At 37.1% G+C, this 14,468-nt stretch overlaps 1 protein-coding gene across 1 annotated transcript in view; it reads left to right on the top strand.

Moving 5' to 3' along the window:
* The first annotated feature begins 5,561 nt into the window (after nucleotides 1–5,561).
* LOC307156278 (uncharacterized protein) overlaps nucleotides 5,562–14,468 on the top strand; it is a 67,802-nt gene continuing 58,895 nt past the window's right edge. Inside the window, exon 1 of the mRNA XM_079867572.1 lies at nucleotides 5,562–5,742. Within this exon, the coding sequence (XP_079723698.1) occupies nucleotides 5,721–5,742 (22 nt within the window). The 5' untranslated portion in view covers nucleotides 5,562–5,720. The remainder of the gene's footprint in view (nucleotides 5,743–14,468) is intronic.

The following is a 14,468-nucleotide window of genomic DNA, read 5'->3' as shown; positions in this document are numbered from 1 at the left end:
TTTTAGTGTCTTTGTTTATCCCGAGGTTTTCCCGCAGCCTGCCGGATCCAGGCCGTATCCAGATCTGATGAAGGTCCTTCGCCTGGACCCGATGTCAACGCAGTGCTGAAGTGCCAACTAGTCTCTCCCTATGGAGGATCCCTTTACCACTCTACAGATAGAGCGTCGTCGGGAAAACTCAATTTGCGTATCTACCCCGAATTGATAAAATAAAATAAAATAAAATTCTAAATTATAAGGAAACACCAGTACTTTGTTTAGGCTTGGTTTGTAGGGAATTACATTGTCTTACTTTGAGACAATCTACATTGTTAAAAGCGCTATATAAATGAAGATGACTTGACTTGACTTGTTTTGTGGTGCAAACGAGCCCCATTCCGTCTCAGTCTCTCCTGCACACATTCACACCTCTCCAGCCTGGTTATGGCTCTAAATATGCTTTTCTTTTGTCTGCATTATAGTTACTATCGACTGGCTATTCACACTGTTTCAATCCCTAATTTATTTTATCAAAGTTCTCACTTCACATTTGAAACTGTATCAAATGCCCTTCTTGAAAAAAGAAACATTTTTGTAAGCATTCCTGTTTAAAAATGTTCATAAAAATAATGGCTAGGTGGCAGGTGCATCTTAGTGCTCGCTAGCATGTTAGCTTAGCACACCATCAATACATGACAATTTATGAGATTAAAACCATGTTTTTGCTCCAAACTTACTTTATAACGCAAGTCAGGTGTTTTAAATAACCTTCTGTGATCTGATTTGGCTTCGGATGAAAAAATCAGACAGAAAATATATTATTTTAACAAAGCGCAAGGCACTTTTTTTAATTTTGTAAAGAACTTAAGGCAAATTTAATTTTTTTACAGGAAACACATTTGGGTACAGCAGATGAAAAATTTTATATTTTTATATTTAATTTATAATGTTTTATATTCTCATGGTACTAATTATTCGGCAGTCACGTAGGAGATAAAGATGGCCACTGGCTGATTGCAGCTATTGAAATATGTGACCAAAAAATTATTGTGCTTTCAATATACGGATATAATAACAAAGTGAACAACAGAAGTATGTTAGAGAAACTGGGTAGGCTAGTGACAGAGTGGAAAGCTGTTCATGTGACAGATAATGTTGTTATAGGAGGTGATTTTAACATTGCTCCAAATTCTTGGTTGGATATGCTACCTCCTAGAGGCCAACAACCTGAAAACAACGAAGCACTACACATTTTTTGTATTGAAACGAATACTTTTGACTATTGGAGATTGAATAACCCTGCAAATTTAGAATATACATGGATTAGTGCTTCAAACGGGAACCAACGGTCAAGGCTAGATTACTGGTTAATCTCACATTCAATAAGTAGTAATGTTCTGAAATGTGAGATTATTACATCTCCGCTCACCGACCACTGTTTAATAAGCTTATCCTTGATAGTAACAAAACAATCACGCTCTTCAGGCAATATTTGGAAACTAAATAATAGACTATTATCAAATGATGGTTTTTGCAAACAAATAAAATCCCTTTGTTTAAAAGTAAAAGGAATGGATATGTCAAATAAAGGGAAGTGGGAATGGTTTAAATTTGAAACAAAGAGGTTGGCAATTGAAACGGGGAAAAGCATGTCAAAAACAAGTAAATCAAAACAGAAAGAAATACTGAAAAGGATTAACATACTTTGTGGTAAAACTAATGCTTCGGAGGAAGAACTAACTGAGTTGAACTCCCTCCAAAAACAGCTTGATGAAATTTATCTAGAAAAAGCAAGTGGAGCCTTTGTACGATCCAGGGCTAGACGGATCGAAGAAGGTGAGAAAAGCACAACATATTTCTATGGCTTAGAAAAATCTAGGCAGTCTAAAAAAAGAATCTGCAAATTAACAAGAAATGACACAGTCATAGAAGACCCTAGCCAAATACAGGAGGAAGTTCAACTCTTTTACTCTGACCTGTATAGCTCAAATTTCCACGAGGAGGACTGTGAATCCTTTTTTACTCTGATTAAGAATAATATTAAAAGGATTGGGGAGAGTGATAAAAAAGGTTAGAAGGAAAAATAAATCTGCAGGAAATAGAAAATACCCTGAAAAAAATGAAAAATGGAAAGTCACCTGGAATTGATGGGTTGACCTCGGAATTATTTTTATTTTTTTTGGGAAGATATCAAAGAATTGTTATTGAATGCATTTATCGAGTGTATACAAGAAGGATGTCTTACTCCAACAATGAGAACTGGTATAATAACCCTACTTCCCAAACCAAAAAAAGATATAACAAATTTAGACAATTGGAGGCCTATTATGTTGCTCTGCAACGATTATAAGTTATTAGCGTTAATATATGAGATTGAAAACAGTAATTGATAAAATAGTAGATGAAACTCAGTCTGCGTTTATAAAAGGTAGAAGTATACATAATAATGTGAGATTAATATTGGACATGCTGGACTATTTTGGAATCGGAAAGCCTGATTTTATTTATAGATTATTTTAAAGCTTTCGATTCTATAGAACACGATTTTCTATTTTCTACAGTAGAAAATTTTGGATTTGACAAAAAATTTTGTTCAGTGATCAAAATGTTATATACTGATATTTACAGTTATGTCTCCTTAAACCCAGCACTAACACCTAGAATAAATATAACTTGCGGAATAAGACAAGGATGTCCAATTAGTCCCAAGTTGTTCATCTTATGTACACAGTTACTAGCATATCTGATATTAAATCATCAAAATTTTCAGGGTATACATTTTTTTGATTACTAATTTCGCCTCAGTCAGTTTGCAGACGACACTGTCTTCTTCCTTAGGGATAAATCTATGGTTAGTAATGCATTGCAAATAATTTATATTTTTTCCAAAGCTTCAGGGCTTCGTTTAAATATGAAAAAGTGTGAATTACTTGCGTTATATGACTGTATAGATACAGAAATAATGTCAATTCCTGTTAAAAAAGAAGTTAAATATCTTGGAGTTAAGATGGTTACAGATGAAAAACAAAGAGAGGAAATTAATATGAAAGAAAAAATTGATCAAATACAAGTATCCTTAAACCACTGGCTTAGTAGAGATCTTTCCATTTTTGGGCGTAACCTATTGTCCAAGGCTGAGGGTATATCCAAACTGATTTATCCATGTCAATCTCTTTGCATTGCTCCAAAAAACGTGAGAAAAATTCATTCCATTATATATAAATTTATCTGGAGAAATAAGACCTACTATGTTAAAAAATCTCAGTTGGTTAAAGAATATAATAGGGAGGGGGGGTGGGGGGGGGGGTGTATCAAAACAGTGGATTTTGAAAATAAAGTGTTTGAAAGAGTTTCTATTGAAGCCGAATTCAATATGGTTTCACATTCCAAAAAGTATTTTCAAGAGGTTCGGTGGGTTAAACTTTCTATTGAAATGTGACTTTAAAATTTCTAAAATACCTTTTAAATTATCTGACTTTCATAAACAAGTTTTGTATCATTGGAAGATGGTATTTACCCATAACTTTACCCCTCATTGTGCCACCTTATGGAATAATAGAGTCATTGTTTCAAACAAAAAGTCTTTGTTCAACCAGCTTTGGTTTGATCAAGGCATTATCTTTGTACGTGACATTTTAGATATAAACGGTGAAATCTTACAGTTACAAGATTTTAAAAACAAATGTAATAATATTCAATGTTATTCCTAAGGAATATAGGAAAATCTGTAAATCTATCCCAGTGAATTTGATACAGCTGATAAAAAACACAATTATTTTTTCTAAGGTCCAAATTAAACTTCCAAACTTAACGATAGGAGAATTAAACATTACGGACAGAAAATGTGACAACAAATATTTAAATAAAGCTTTCAAAGGATATTTATATCATGATTATGACAGGAAGATAAAACTTAAAATATTAGATAATCCAACAATTGTAGAAAAACATTGGAAATTTATAAAATGGCCAATTGCACCCAAAGTAAAAGAAATGCAATTTAAAATTCTTAACAACTACTATCCATCTGCGGAGACACTGAGGGGTAGATCTGGTTTTGAAGTTGACCCTTGTGACTTTTGTCATGAAAATCCAGAACAAACAGAACATTTATTCTTCCTTTGCTCAATTAGTAGGAATTTTTGGAAAGATGTCCATAGCTGGTTGAATAATAAAATTAGTGAACTTGAACAATTTACAATCGAAGATATTCTTATTTATAATTCTAAACTGACGGGAGACACTTCACTGTTGATTAACCTTATCATCATTATGGGTAAATACCACATTCACAAAAATAAATGGAAAAAACAATTGCCAAATGTAAACTGTTTTAAAAATGAACTTCGTATGTTATTTTCCTCCTTGAACCTTGTTAAAGATTCCAAACAAACTGTAGAAGCTATTTGTTATGCTGCAGAAATGTTTTTAAACCTGTAACACATATTATTTATTTGAGAACAAAGCCTTATTTTATTTATTTATTTTTACTTAGTTTTTTTTTTTTTCATTGTTAAATTTGTATTTTGTTGATGCCTTGCCTGTTTTCTTTTGCTGTTGTCTCCACGAGAGTTTGTAATAAAAGTTATAAAAAAATAAAAACATAATAAAAAAAAAATAAAAAATCCTGTGGGATATTCTCTTACCAGGAGTTTCAGACCCCGTCGCCATTATCAGACTGCAGAAAGATCACAGCAAAGGGAAATACTTCCTAAAACAACAATACAGATTAAATAATCTCAGTATATGTTTATCATTACTTATATTATCAATAAATCAACACATCTGCATGAAACCCGTTGCAGGAAATGCAAACTCACCAGGAGTCGAGCTGATGTTGAAGTCTGTCTAAATCTCTATTAGGAAAATTAGAGATAAATTAGATAAGCATTAATAACTAGTTGTGTAGCTTCTCCTTCTTCTGCAGTTCTGCGACAAATGAGACGTTCATATATATCTATATATAGTCTTAAGCCACGCCCATTTCTCGAGCTGCAGCATGACGTGATATCGAAACTGAAAGAAAATCTGATCATAAACCACACCTCCATAGTCTAGTATTGCTCTTATTATTGTTGAATAAATGGTTTTCAGTGCCAGCCTGAAACACACCTAAAATCCTTTTACTTGCATTTCACTTACATTTTGTTTAAATGTGAGAAATCCATGTAATTTGCGTGTCAAACCACATTCCGAGAAATCTTATCTCTTTAATTTGTTCTAATTCCTTTTTATTATATAATTTTAGATTTATTTGTCTACTTAACTTTTTATTTGTAAAGAAGATATATTTGGTTTTCTCTACAGAGAATTTAAATCACCCATTCATAGCTGACTGCGTTTTATTAACAGTATAATCCACATTTCTGCCTCTAATCCAAAATCATCTGTCAAGAGAGCGATGGTTTGATGAATAACTGAATAACTGTCCTGCTCCCGCATAAACACCAGCATTTGATCTGTTTCTGACACTCTATGAACCTGAACTAACTTTAGCTGGACAATAACTTTATTCTTAATATTTATGCTTTTAAAGCGCTGTGACTGTTCTCTGAGTGTCCGGCAGGAGGCGCCACATCCTCTCCACTCTCACTGATGACGTTTGATCTTCCGCTCCTGCGCAGCGCGAGGCTGATCCACAGGCTGGACACACAGATCTGAACTAAACAACAACAAACCCTCCAGAATCAGCGCGAGTCCGTCAACAAACACACTCTCAGTGTGAATCTGATGATTACATCATGTCTGGAAACGCTTTTCCAGGTGTGTACATCTCAGTGTGTGCGACAAACCTGACAAAACAGCTGAAGTTTGTTTATCTACATGTGTCCCTGATAACTATATTTGTTTCATGGTTCTGTTAAAGGCAGGGTAAGCAGGTTTTTCCTAAAAAACTTTTTCCCAAATTTGTTTAAACTGTCTTTATATACCAATACATAAATAAAATGTAAGTACTCTGAAAAGGAGAGTATAAAAATCGAGTGTCTGTAGTCAGAGCCGGCCCTAGACCTTTGGGGGCCCTAAGCAAAATTTGGTTGGAGGCCCCTTTGACCGTTTTAAATAAGGACTAAAGAAAAGCAATGACTATCTTATAACTATATATTATATCTACTATGTTTGATGTCTAACAGGAAAACACCACTGAGCTGAATGACAGTGCAAGACCGAACACACACTGATGAACTTGCTGAATAAAAAGACTGATCAAGTGATCTTCAAAAATCAAGGAAACATTTTTAATTGACACCAGATTTTAAGAGGCACAAACTGCAGCATATATATAATTTAAATGAAATAGAGCAAATAGAATAACATTTAAATAAAATATTATATAAAATAATAAATAGAACATTTAAATGTTTGAATTTTTCAAATAAACAAAATTAACAATAACATCTAAAACACCACAAACAAGATCAATTGTAACAATAATAAGAATAAGGTAACATTTCAATAGTGAACTATTAAAATCCAAACTTGTGTATTTGCACACGCATACATGGTCTCTTTGGGGAAAAAGTAACTCACTAAAAAACAAAAAGATGAATTAAGAGAGTGCAAGAAGGTGCCAATACTTGACTTATAAGCAAGCTATTAACCGTGTATTATTGACTAAATATAATCATAAGTTTACAATGATGCTGATTTTCAAAAAAGACATTTGTGGGAAATGCCTTCCCCTCAGAAGTTCTTCAAATCTGAGATGCTATGCATCCATTTACTCATTCCTCAGAATTGTTCTCTTCTTGCCTTCCTGGATGCAAAGTCATTTATAACCTCATCATATGAGGGATCTGGCTGCCTATCTGGTGATTGATGCTAATCATTGGCATTTCCTGACACTTGGAGGACCTCAGGAAGGTTTTTATGAGTTTAAGCTTAGAGAAGCTTCTCTCTGCAGTTGCCACTGTCACTGGAAGAGTGCAGGCTATCCTCAGCGCTACCCAAAGATTTGGGTGTAACTCACACAGCCCCCTTTCATGTATATGAATAAGTAGCTCCAACGCTGTCGTGACTTCTTTGGGAAGCTCTGGAAGGTTCTGCATCTCCATGGCTAGCTCTCTCCAATCAATATCTGCCTCTTCTCCGCAGGTGAGTGTTTTTTTTTCCGAGCTGGGCACATTGCTCTTTGAGTAACTCTTCATCCATTCATGTCATTAGATTGTCCTCTCAAAGGGGATGTTCAGCTCCTTTAGCCTTCTTAGAATCAGTGTGGATAAGCCGAGTCCAGTTGGGCTAATAGGAACCCCAGGTAGGGCTCTCTGATTTCTGGTGTGTTTTTTAGGTCAACTGTACGGATCACAACAGACATCTGCTCCTGGTGGCTGACATCTGGAGTGCAGTCCAGAATCAGGGAAAAATACTTGGACTCCTTGATTTGTACCACAATTGTATGGAGAATGGTGTCACTGATGCAAGCGATAAGCTCATTTTGTATTGTTTCCCCTAAGTATGTTGTGCGATTCGCTCCACTGTCAATGCATCGCACATGCTCTTTTAAAACAGGATCAAACTTCGCTAGTAATTCCACCTCTTTTAGGAAGTTACCATTATTGTTGACATGTAACGTATCAACAGATGTTCCTCTCTGCTAGAGATTGTATGATTGACACAAGCCTAATGAGGACCTCTCTCCACCTGTTTCTCTCTGCCTCTAACTCAAATTCGCGCCTGCCGCGTCTAGTTATACGCTTGACCACTTTGGGCCCTATCTTGCACCCAGCGCAATTGACTTTGTACACCGACGCATGTATCATTCCTATTTTGCACCCGCGCAAAGCGCGCTTTTCCCTCCACAGAAGCACGTCGCTAAACTAGGGAATGAACTTGCGCTCCCTGGGCGGTTCAGCGCAAAAAAGGAGGCGTGTTCCGGCGCAAACGTTCCTTCATGCTATTTTGCAGGTTTAGAAAACAATTGCGCCACTAACCAGGAAAAAATAGTTTAAAGTCAGTGGCGCGTTGCGCATGTTATTCATATGCTATTTTAAGGGCGCATGCTTGGCCATAATCAATGAAGCGTGTGCACAACGCGCATACACTTTGATTCTCTCATCTACACAGAAGCAGCAGTTTTCATTTTTGCAAATCATACATTATTACGATAGATAGATAGATAGATAGACAGACAATTTATTATAAAAGCATACATCTAGCTTACACATTTACCCAAATTATCATACGCCTTTTTAACCGAAGTTAATTTGGGTGGGTTTCTCCATCCCCAACGTCCCTGACGAGAGCGTTGCTCTCCTTGGCTGTGAACCGCTCCTGGCAAATCCGCCGTTATAATAGGAATCCGCTTTAGAACAAGCGCGCCTGCGGGAATGTGAGATGACGCTCTGATTGGTTTATTTCACGTTACGCCCAAACCACACCTATGAATAATGAAGCTGCTTCAGACCAACCCATTTTAGATTTGTGCCGGGCGCAAGAGTCATTTATCCCGCCGGGAAAATAGCAACAGCGCCAAGACCCGCCCACAAAGTTACTTGCGCTTTGACACTTGCGTTTCAGATCGTTAAAATAGGGCCCTTTGTGTTAATTTGTGCGTAAAAACAAAAGTTTGAAGCGAAATTTACGTGCGTCGCGCATAAGTTCGTAAGTTCGTAAAAATTCATGATTTCAGAGGCGAAAGTTTCGAAACCCGTTGGCGGCCATCTTTTTACAAGATGTCTGATGTTGATCGAGCATTCCTCGGGAGAGTTACCGCTCTGTAATTGCATTTGGCAAGCAGAACAGCGGCGTAGGGGTAATCATCGCCGTACTTGGGTCCACCAGACCCTCTGGAGGCGAACCCAGTTTGGCGAGTTTCACCATTTGCTCCAGGAGCTGCGCCTGGATGACGGCCGCTATCAGCGGTGCTTCCGCCTGTCCCGCGCCCAGTTTGATAGCCTGTTGTCCCGCATCGGAGCGAGGATCACCCTCGCCCTCACCCACATAATCTGTAATCTGCACCATTCGCCCGAATTTGACTCGGGAATGAGGCGTATTCGCATCTACCGCGCCGCGCTCTACGCTTCATTCACGCCGTCTTTGCATTGATTTAACATTGAAATCACTCGCGCCTGACGCGCTATTCGCGTCCGGTGTGAACGCACCATAATGGTGCTAATAATAACCATAATAACTAATATTAGCATAGACGCCATTCCTCTTATGATGTAACGCGTAAACGACACTGACCCAGAACACCATAATGGTGGTGAGCTCTCGCGGGGAGCTCTCCATAATAAAGAACTAAATAAATAACAACTGTGCTTATCATGATGCCTGATAAAGAGCGCTGTAGGCCCATTTCTTTTTATTTATTTATTTTATGTTACTTTTGATGTATTTTGATGTATGATTTTTTTTCCCCCACTAGCTAGCAGTGACTCTAGGGGGCCCTCTGCTGGCCACGGGGCCCTATGCAATTGCAAGGGTCACTCAGTGGCTTGGCTGGCTCTGTCTGTAGTCCTCTCAGAGCGCAATAAACACAGCTACTTATTTCCATTCGGAACGAATGAAATGATTGGCTGGGCGACTGTCACTCTCCCTCGCTACCATGGCTACCACCCCTGCTGCTACAGGCACTGCCCACATGCGCGCACCCATTTGACTCGAGGAGAGGAAGAGGCACGCAACAGAGAAAGAGCAGTTAAAATTCCCAGTACCTGCATATACAGTCACCGCTCGGCACTGATAAACGCGTCCTCCAGTCGGCGTCGCGCGTTCATGTGTTTTGGGGGCGTGGCTTTGGAAGGAGCCCAGAAGGGAGGGGGTGGGAGTGAATGAAATAATGAGCTGTGTTTATTGCAGACCTGAGAGGACTACACACACTCGATTTTTATACTCTCTTTTTTCACAGTACTTACATTTTAATTATGTATTGATATATAAAGACAGTTTAAACAAATTTGGGAAAAAGTTTTTTAGAAAAAACCTGCCTACCCTGCCTTTAACATTAGTTCATCATTATGAAAAATTACATAATAAAATAACCCTTGAAAACACTATTTCACTCAAAGATTCAGGGAACATTTGTTTATGTGTATAATAACCGATAAAGTTTGTTAAAACCGTTAAATATATAACCGTTAAAGTTCATTTCTAGAACATTAGAAATTGTTACTTAAAATAACTAAACATCTACTGATTATTGGACGGAAAACAGCATAGGACATACATTTTAGTATAAACTCTTAATATAAAAAGTAATATTTTATTAGTATATGAAAATAAAATACTATTTTAAATAAAATTTTAAAAATCTAAATTTTCCCATTTTTAACCCCATTTTTTGACAGGTGTATTCATTGTTAGATAAAATAAACATTGATAAACATTAATAGATAGATAAAACAAAACAACATTGTTTTGGCATGTTATCAAGCTGCTGATGTTTATATTCAGTACTATCAAATTATATAAAATTTCCATTGTCAGAAGATTATGAGTCTGCAGCTTCTCAATAAAGTTATCAACAAATTTAGCAAGGAGTTTTGAAAGAACTATAATGAAACTGTGATTTATATTCAACATTCTTTTCTTTCTTATGAGCCAGAAACACACTAAATTTAAACTATAGTATAAAGGATACATATTTGTAAAAATAAGTCTAATATTATGTATATTTATGTAAAAAAAAAAAAAAAGTTTCCCCATTCTAACCGTGAGACACTTTTCATTGTTTTTAAGAGTTTTTTATTAATTTATTTATGTATTGATTGATTGCATGTTATCAATCAGATTTTGTTTACCGGTATTAGATTTTGATATTAGATATTGTTAAATAAAAAAAATGAACATAGAAACACTAGAAATATGTCTTCTAGATCAGGGATAGGACACATCTGTCCTGGAGGGCCGTTGTCCTGCAGAGTTTCGCTCACAGGACGGTTCTGCATGTTAAAATATTTTATGGTTTGATTTTTGAGGATGTGAGACAATTTGATTTAATCTTCCCTGTTTCTGAGAAGATCTCAGTGACCGGCAGCCGTCGACTGATCAGCCCTGCAAACCTGCTGGTGGACCGTGGAGATATGCACTCATCCCAGATACACGAAACTCATCTGGGAAATAGTTGTAAAAAGTACTGTAAGGCCTAGAACAATTTATTTTGTAGTAAATGTACAAATTAATTGACATGGCAAAAATAAATGTACAGAATAATTTCTTTATTACATTTACAAGTTAGCCTATAACTTGCATTACAGAAATAAACAATGCACAGAAATTATTTTTGTTTCATTTACAAATTATAACATAAAATGAATGCCCCACACAGCACATGTGTCCTCTCAGACAGGACCAGAGCTGGGATATTCGCAACTCTGGAAAAGACGTACGGATCAGATGCTGGACTGTCCTCCTGAAATGACCTCAATCAGTGGACTTTCCATCGCAGACTCCAGATAAAGCTGGACAGGGATGGTCTTCGCCGGTCAGTGAAATAATACGTGTGCTTCAGACCACGGAGAAACACAGCTCTCGGACGACACCTTCCCAAAGCATTAGGAGGTTTCCTGTCCGGCTCCACAGACCACATAACAGGCTACGCTTATAAAATGTTTAAGGTTTGGGTAGTTCAAAAAGAAAGACAATATATGACCAATGTCATGATTTGTGTTGCATACCTCATAACTGAGTTTACATTCATCTGGAGTGACACCAACTAATAGTGTTCAGTTACATTAGAAAGCGATCCCGTTATTGCCATGCTTTAAGTTGAGCTCCTCGTGTTTCTATAAGTTTGGAGATATGAAAATGTGATTAAGAGGGGAGAAACTGGGATGTTTTTGGGTAATTCAGTCTGTCGCCACTGGAGGGCGCTCCAGGTCACGTGTTGTTTGGCTGATGCTGACAAAGTAATAAAACGGAGAACAAGTTGTTTTCCCTTTACTCACTGTGTGTGTGTCTGTTCCTACAAAAAAAATATAAATAATCAGTATTATATTAGCATATTGATGCAGACTACATATTTTAGCACCTCTTTTGACTATTACAAAGCATTTGATTGTTTCGAATATGATGTTATGATGTTAGACGAGGCAGAAACACAGTCCTGATCCTCGGACTCCCGTTCCCAAAACCATCAATGATATTTTTACTGATGGTCTTTATAGAGTTCATTTAGAGAAACGCTTCATTCTTCTCTTACATTTTTTTGTGAATGCCGCTGCATTTTACCTACTACATGTAGTTTTAATAGGCTATTTTAACCCAAATGAGCCTGTTGGGTCTGTAGGCGATTACATAGAGACGCTGGCCTTCATTCATAAAAAGACACATATTTAAAATATTTTACATATGCTGCCTCTGTTGTTTTAATTTGGAGATTAGATGTGAAATTGTTACAATATAAAAATGTTAGGAGCAGAAAATTACAGAAAAAAATGTGCAATTAATTATGTTTTTTTAATTTTTCATATGAGATACAGAAGCACATGTTCAACCGTTTCTGTTAAATTACAACTATTCCCTATATTTCCATATTCTCGATCAAGAATATTTTAATCATGCTATTCTGAGAGTTATTATTTTATGACCTAAAGGCTATAGCGCTCACTTTTTTTGGACACTTCTCTTTTTTTCTTACCCATAATGTATTAATCAGTTCTGTGATTCCTCTTTAAACTCGGTCTTGCTCAGTGGTGTTACAGGCCAACATGAACATCATCTTACAGTGAGTTTTGCAAGATCAGCGACTTCGCTTCCTCGGACTTCCGCATTTGCTCTCGTTCATTTAAAAGATTGCCGCACCAGCAGCTGATTGGCTGATGTTGGCTGATGTCGCTGCTCATTGGCTCTCGCGTTCTTCCTCATATGACTTCCTCTTCTCCTTCCTTTCGTTTGAAATGACAGGCGCGCGTTCACAAAGTGACTCGAGAAGGAATGACAGCAGAGACTCTCTCGATGATTGTAAGTTATTTTGTTGTTGTAAAACTCAGTGTGTTCGCAGTTACCGCTTGGAAAAGTGTTGTTAACTAAATCATTCAGGCAAACCTAAAGATCTGAATTAAACTAGCCTAAATCATACAGCAAAATCTCTAAACTGGCATTCAGATTTGACAAACGGTCAATTTTCTTGTCCTTAATGAACATCAAGAAAACGTGCATGCGTTATTTTGGCTTTTTTAAGAAAGCGTTTTATTTTATTTATTTTTTTTTGCGGCAGTTGTTCACCTGTATTTATACAAACACAACAGCCGGTTTTTAAATCCATCCAATGGCTGAGAGGAAATGCGTAAACACGGTCACTAGGTTGTGATGGGTTGTGACGGCTGTCAATCAAAATGTGGAGCGGTGATTCGCTCCGTGTGTTCACTGTCAGAAAACAAGTGGATAATTCGGTAAATTAACATTTTTATTTAACAGAATTGATCAACTTGTTGCCTGTTGTGGTTGTTTTAATTCACAGCCCTTCTAAAAATATGAAGTTTAATATATTTTATTAATATAAGACTGACTGTCGATGATCTTATTTCATGCTGTTTTATATTTTATTTGTTCATTATTTATTTTGTTGGACTCTATAATAGTTATCTGCATGATGCCGCTGCCTTTGGGCTCAGTGATGTTGAATTTAAATTACATATAAAATAAAGACATGTTATTGTGATGTAATGAAGGGACTAAAGAACAAAGTATTTTCATCAGCTGAAAGGCAGAATACAAATATTATTTTAAGTCAGATATACATTATATAACAGTTTCAGGTTATGTTTTAGTAATCGTCCCACATTTGGTTTTATTAATGGTGGTCACCTATTGGGGTTCAGAGTATTTATTTTTACCTCATCAATTTCACTTATAGCCCTGAACCGCAACGTAAAAAAAAACAATTCTGTAAAAAATTCGAGATTAAAGTCGAAACATTACGAGAATACAGTCTTCCGTATGTGCGCATTCATAACGGTGCGCGTCCACTGGCGCGTGTTTCCGCGGGCACGGTGCGCGTCCACTGGCGCAGAGCGCGTGTTTCCGCGGGCGCGCTGCGTGCGTGTTTGTGTGTATGTAATGCGCTTGTGAAGTCGACCTGCCTCGGACACATGGATCTACACAAAATAGTAGCTTTTCACTTTTATCTGGGCTTTCAACAAAAGGAAACTCTACACTAATCTACCAACATGCGTTACCATGGCGTTGCCTGTAGACGAGCACACACACTCCGCCGGAGTAGGTTCACAATCCGGTCCAAGAGGCAGTGTTTTCGTGTTGGCATATAGGCAACACAATCTGGGTCATATTAACAGTAACCTCTTCACCGTAAATGCGTTCTGGACACATTTTAAGTGCAGTCATTCTGTATCCAATCATTTGGCCGGTCACGTGATTTCCTCAGATATAAAACCACTGGTGGAGGAGACATTCCCTGATTATATGAGTGTGAAGCGCTTTGAGTGAAGGCCTACAGTATGAAAGCGGTGTATTTTATAACGGCCTATAATGGGAGCCTGATGCCATGTTGGTAGATTGGCACCTGTAGAGTTTCCTTTAGTTGAAAGCCC

The sequence above is a fragment of the Squalius cephalus genome, assembly GCF_949319135.1.
Source record: "Squalius cephalus genome assembly, chromosome: 1".
NCBI classification, from domain to species: domain Eukaryota; kingdom Metazoa; phylum Chordata; class Actinopteri; order Cypriniformes; family Leuciscidae; genus Squalius; species Squalius cephalus.
Note: the sequence above shows the minus strand (reverse complement) of the source record. Positions and strands in the feature narration are given on the sequence as shown.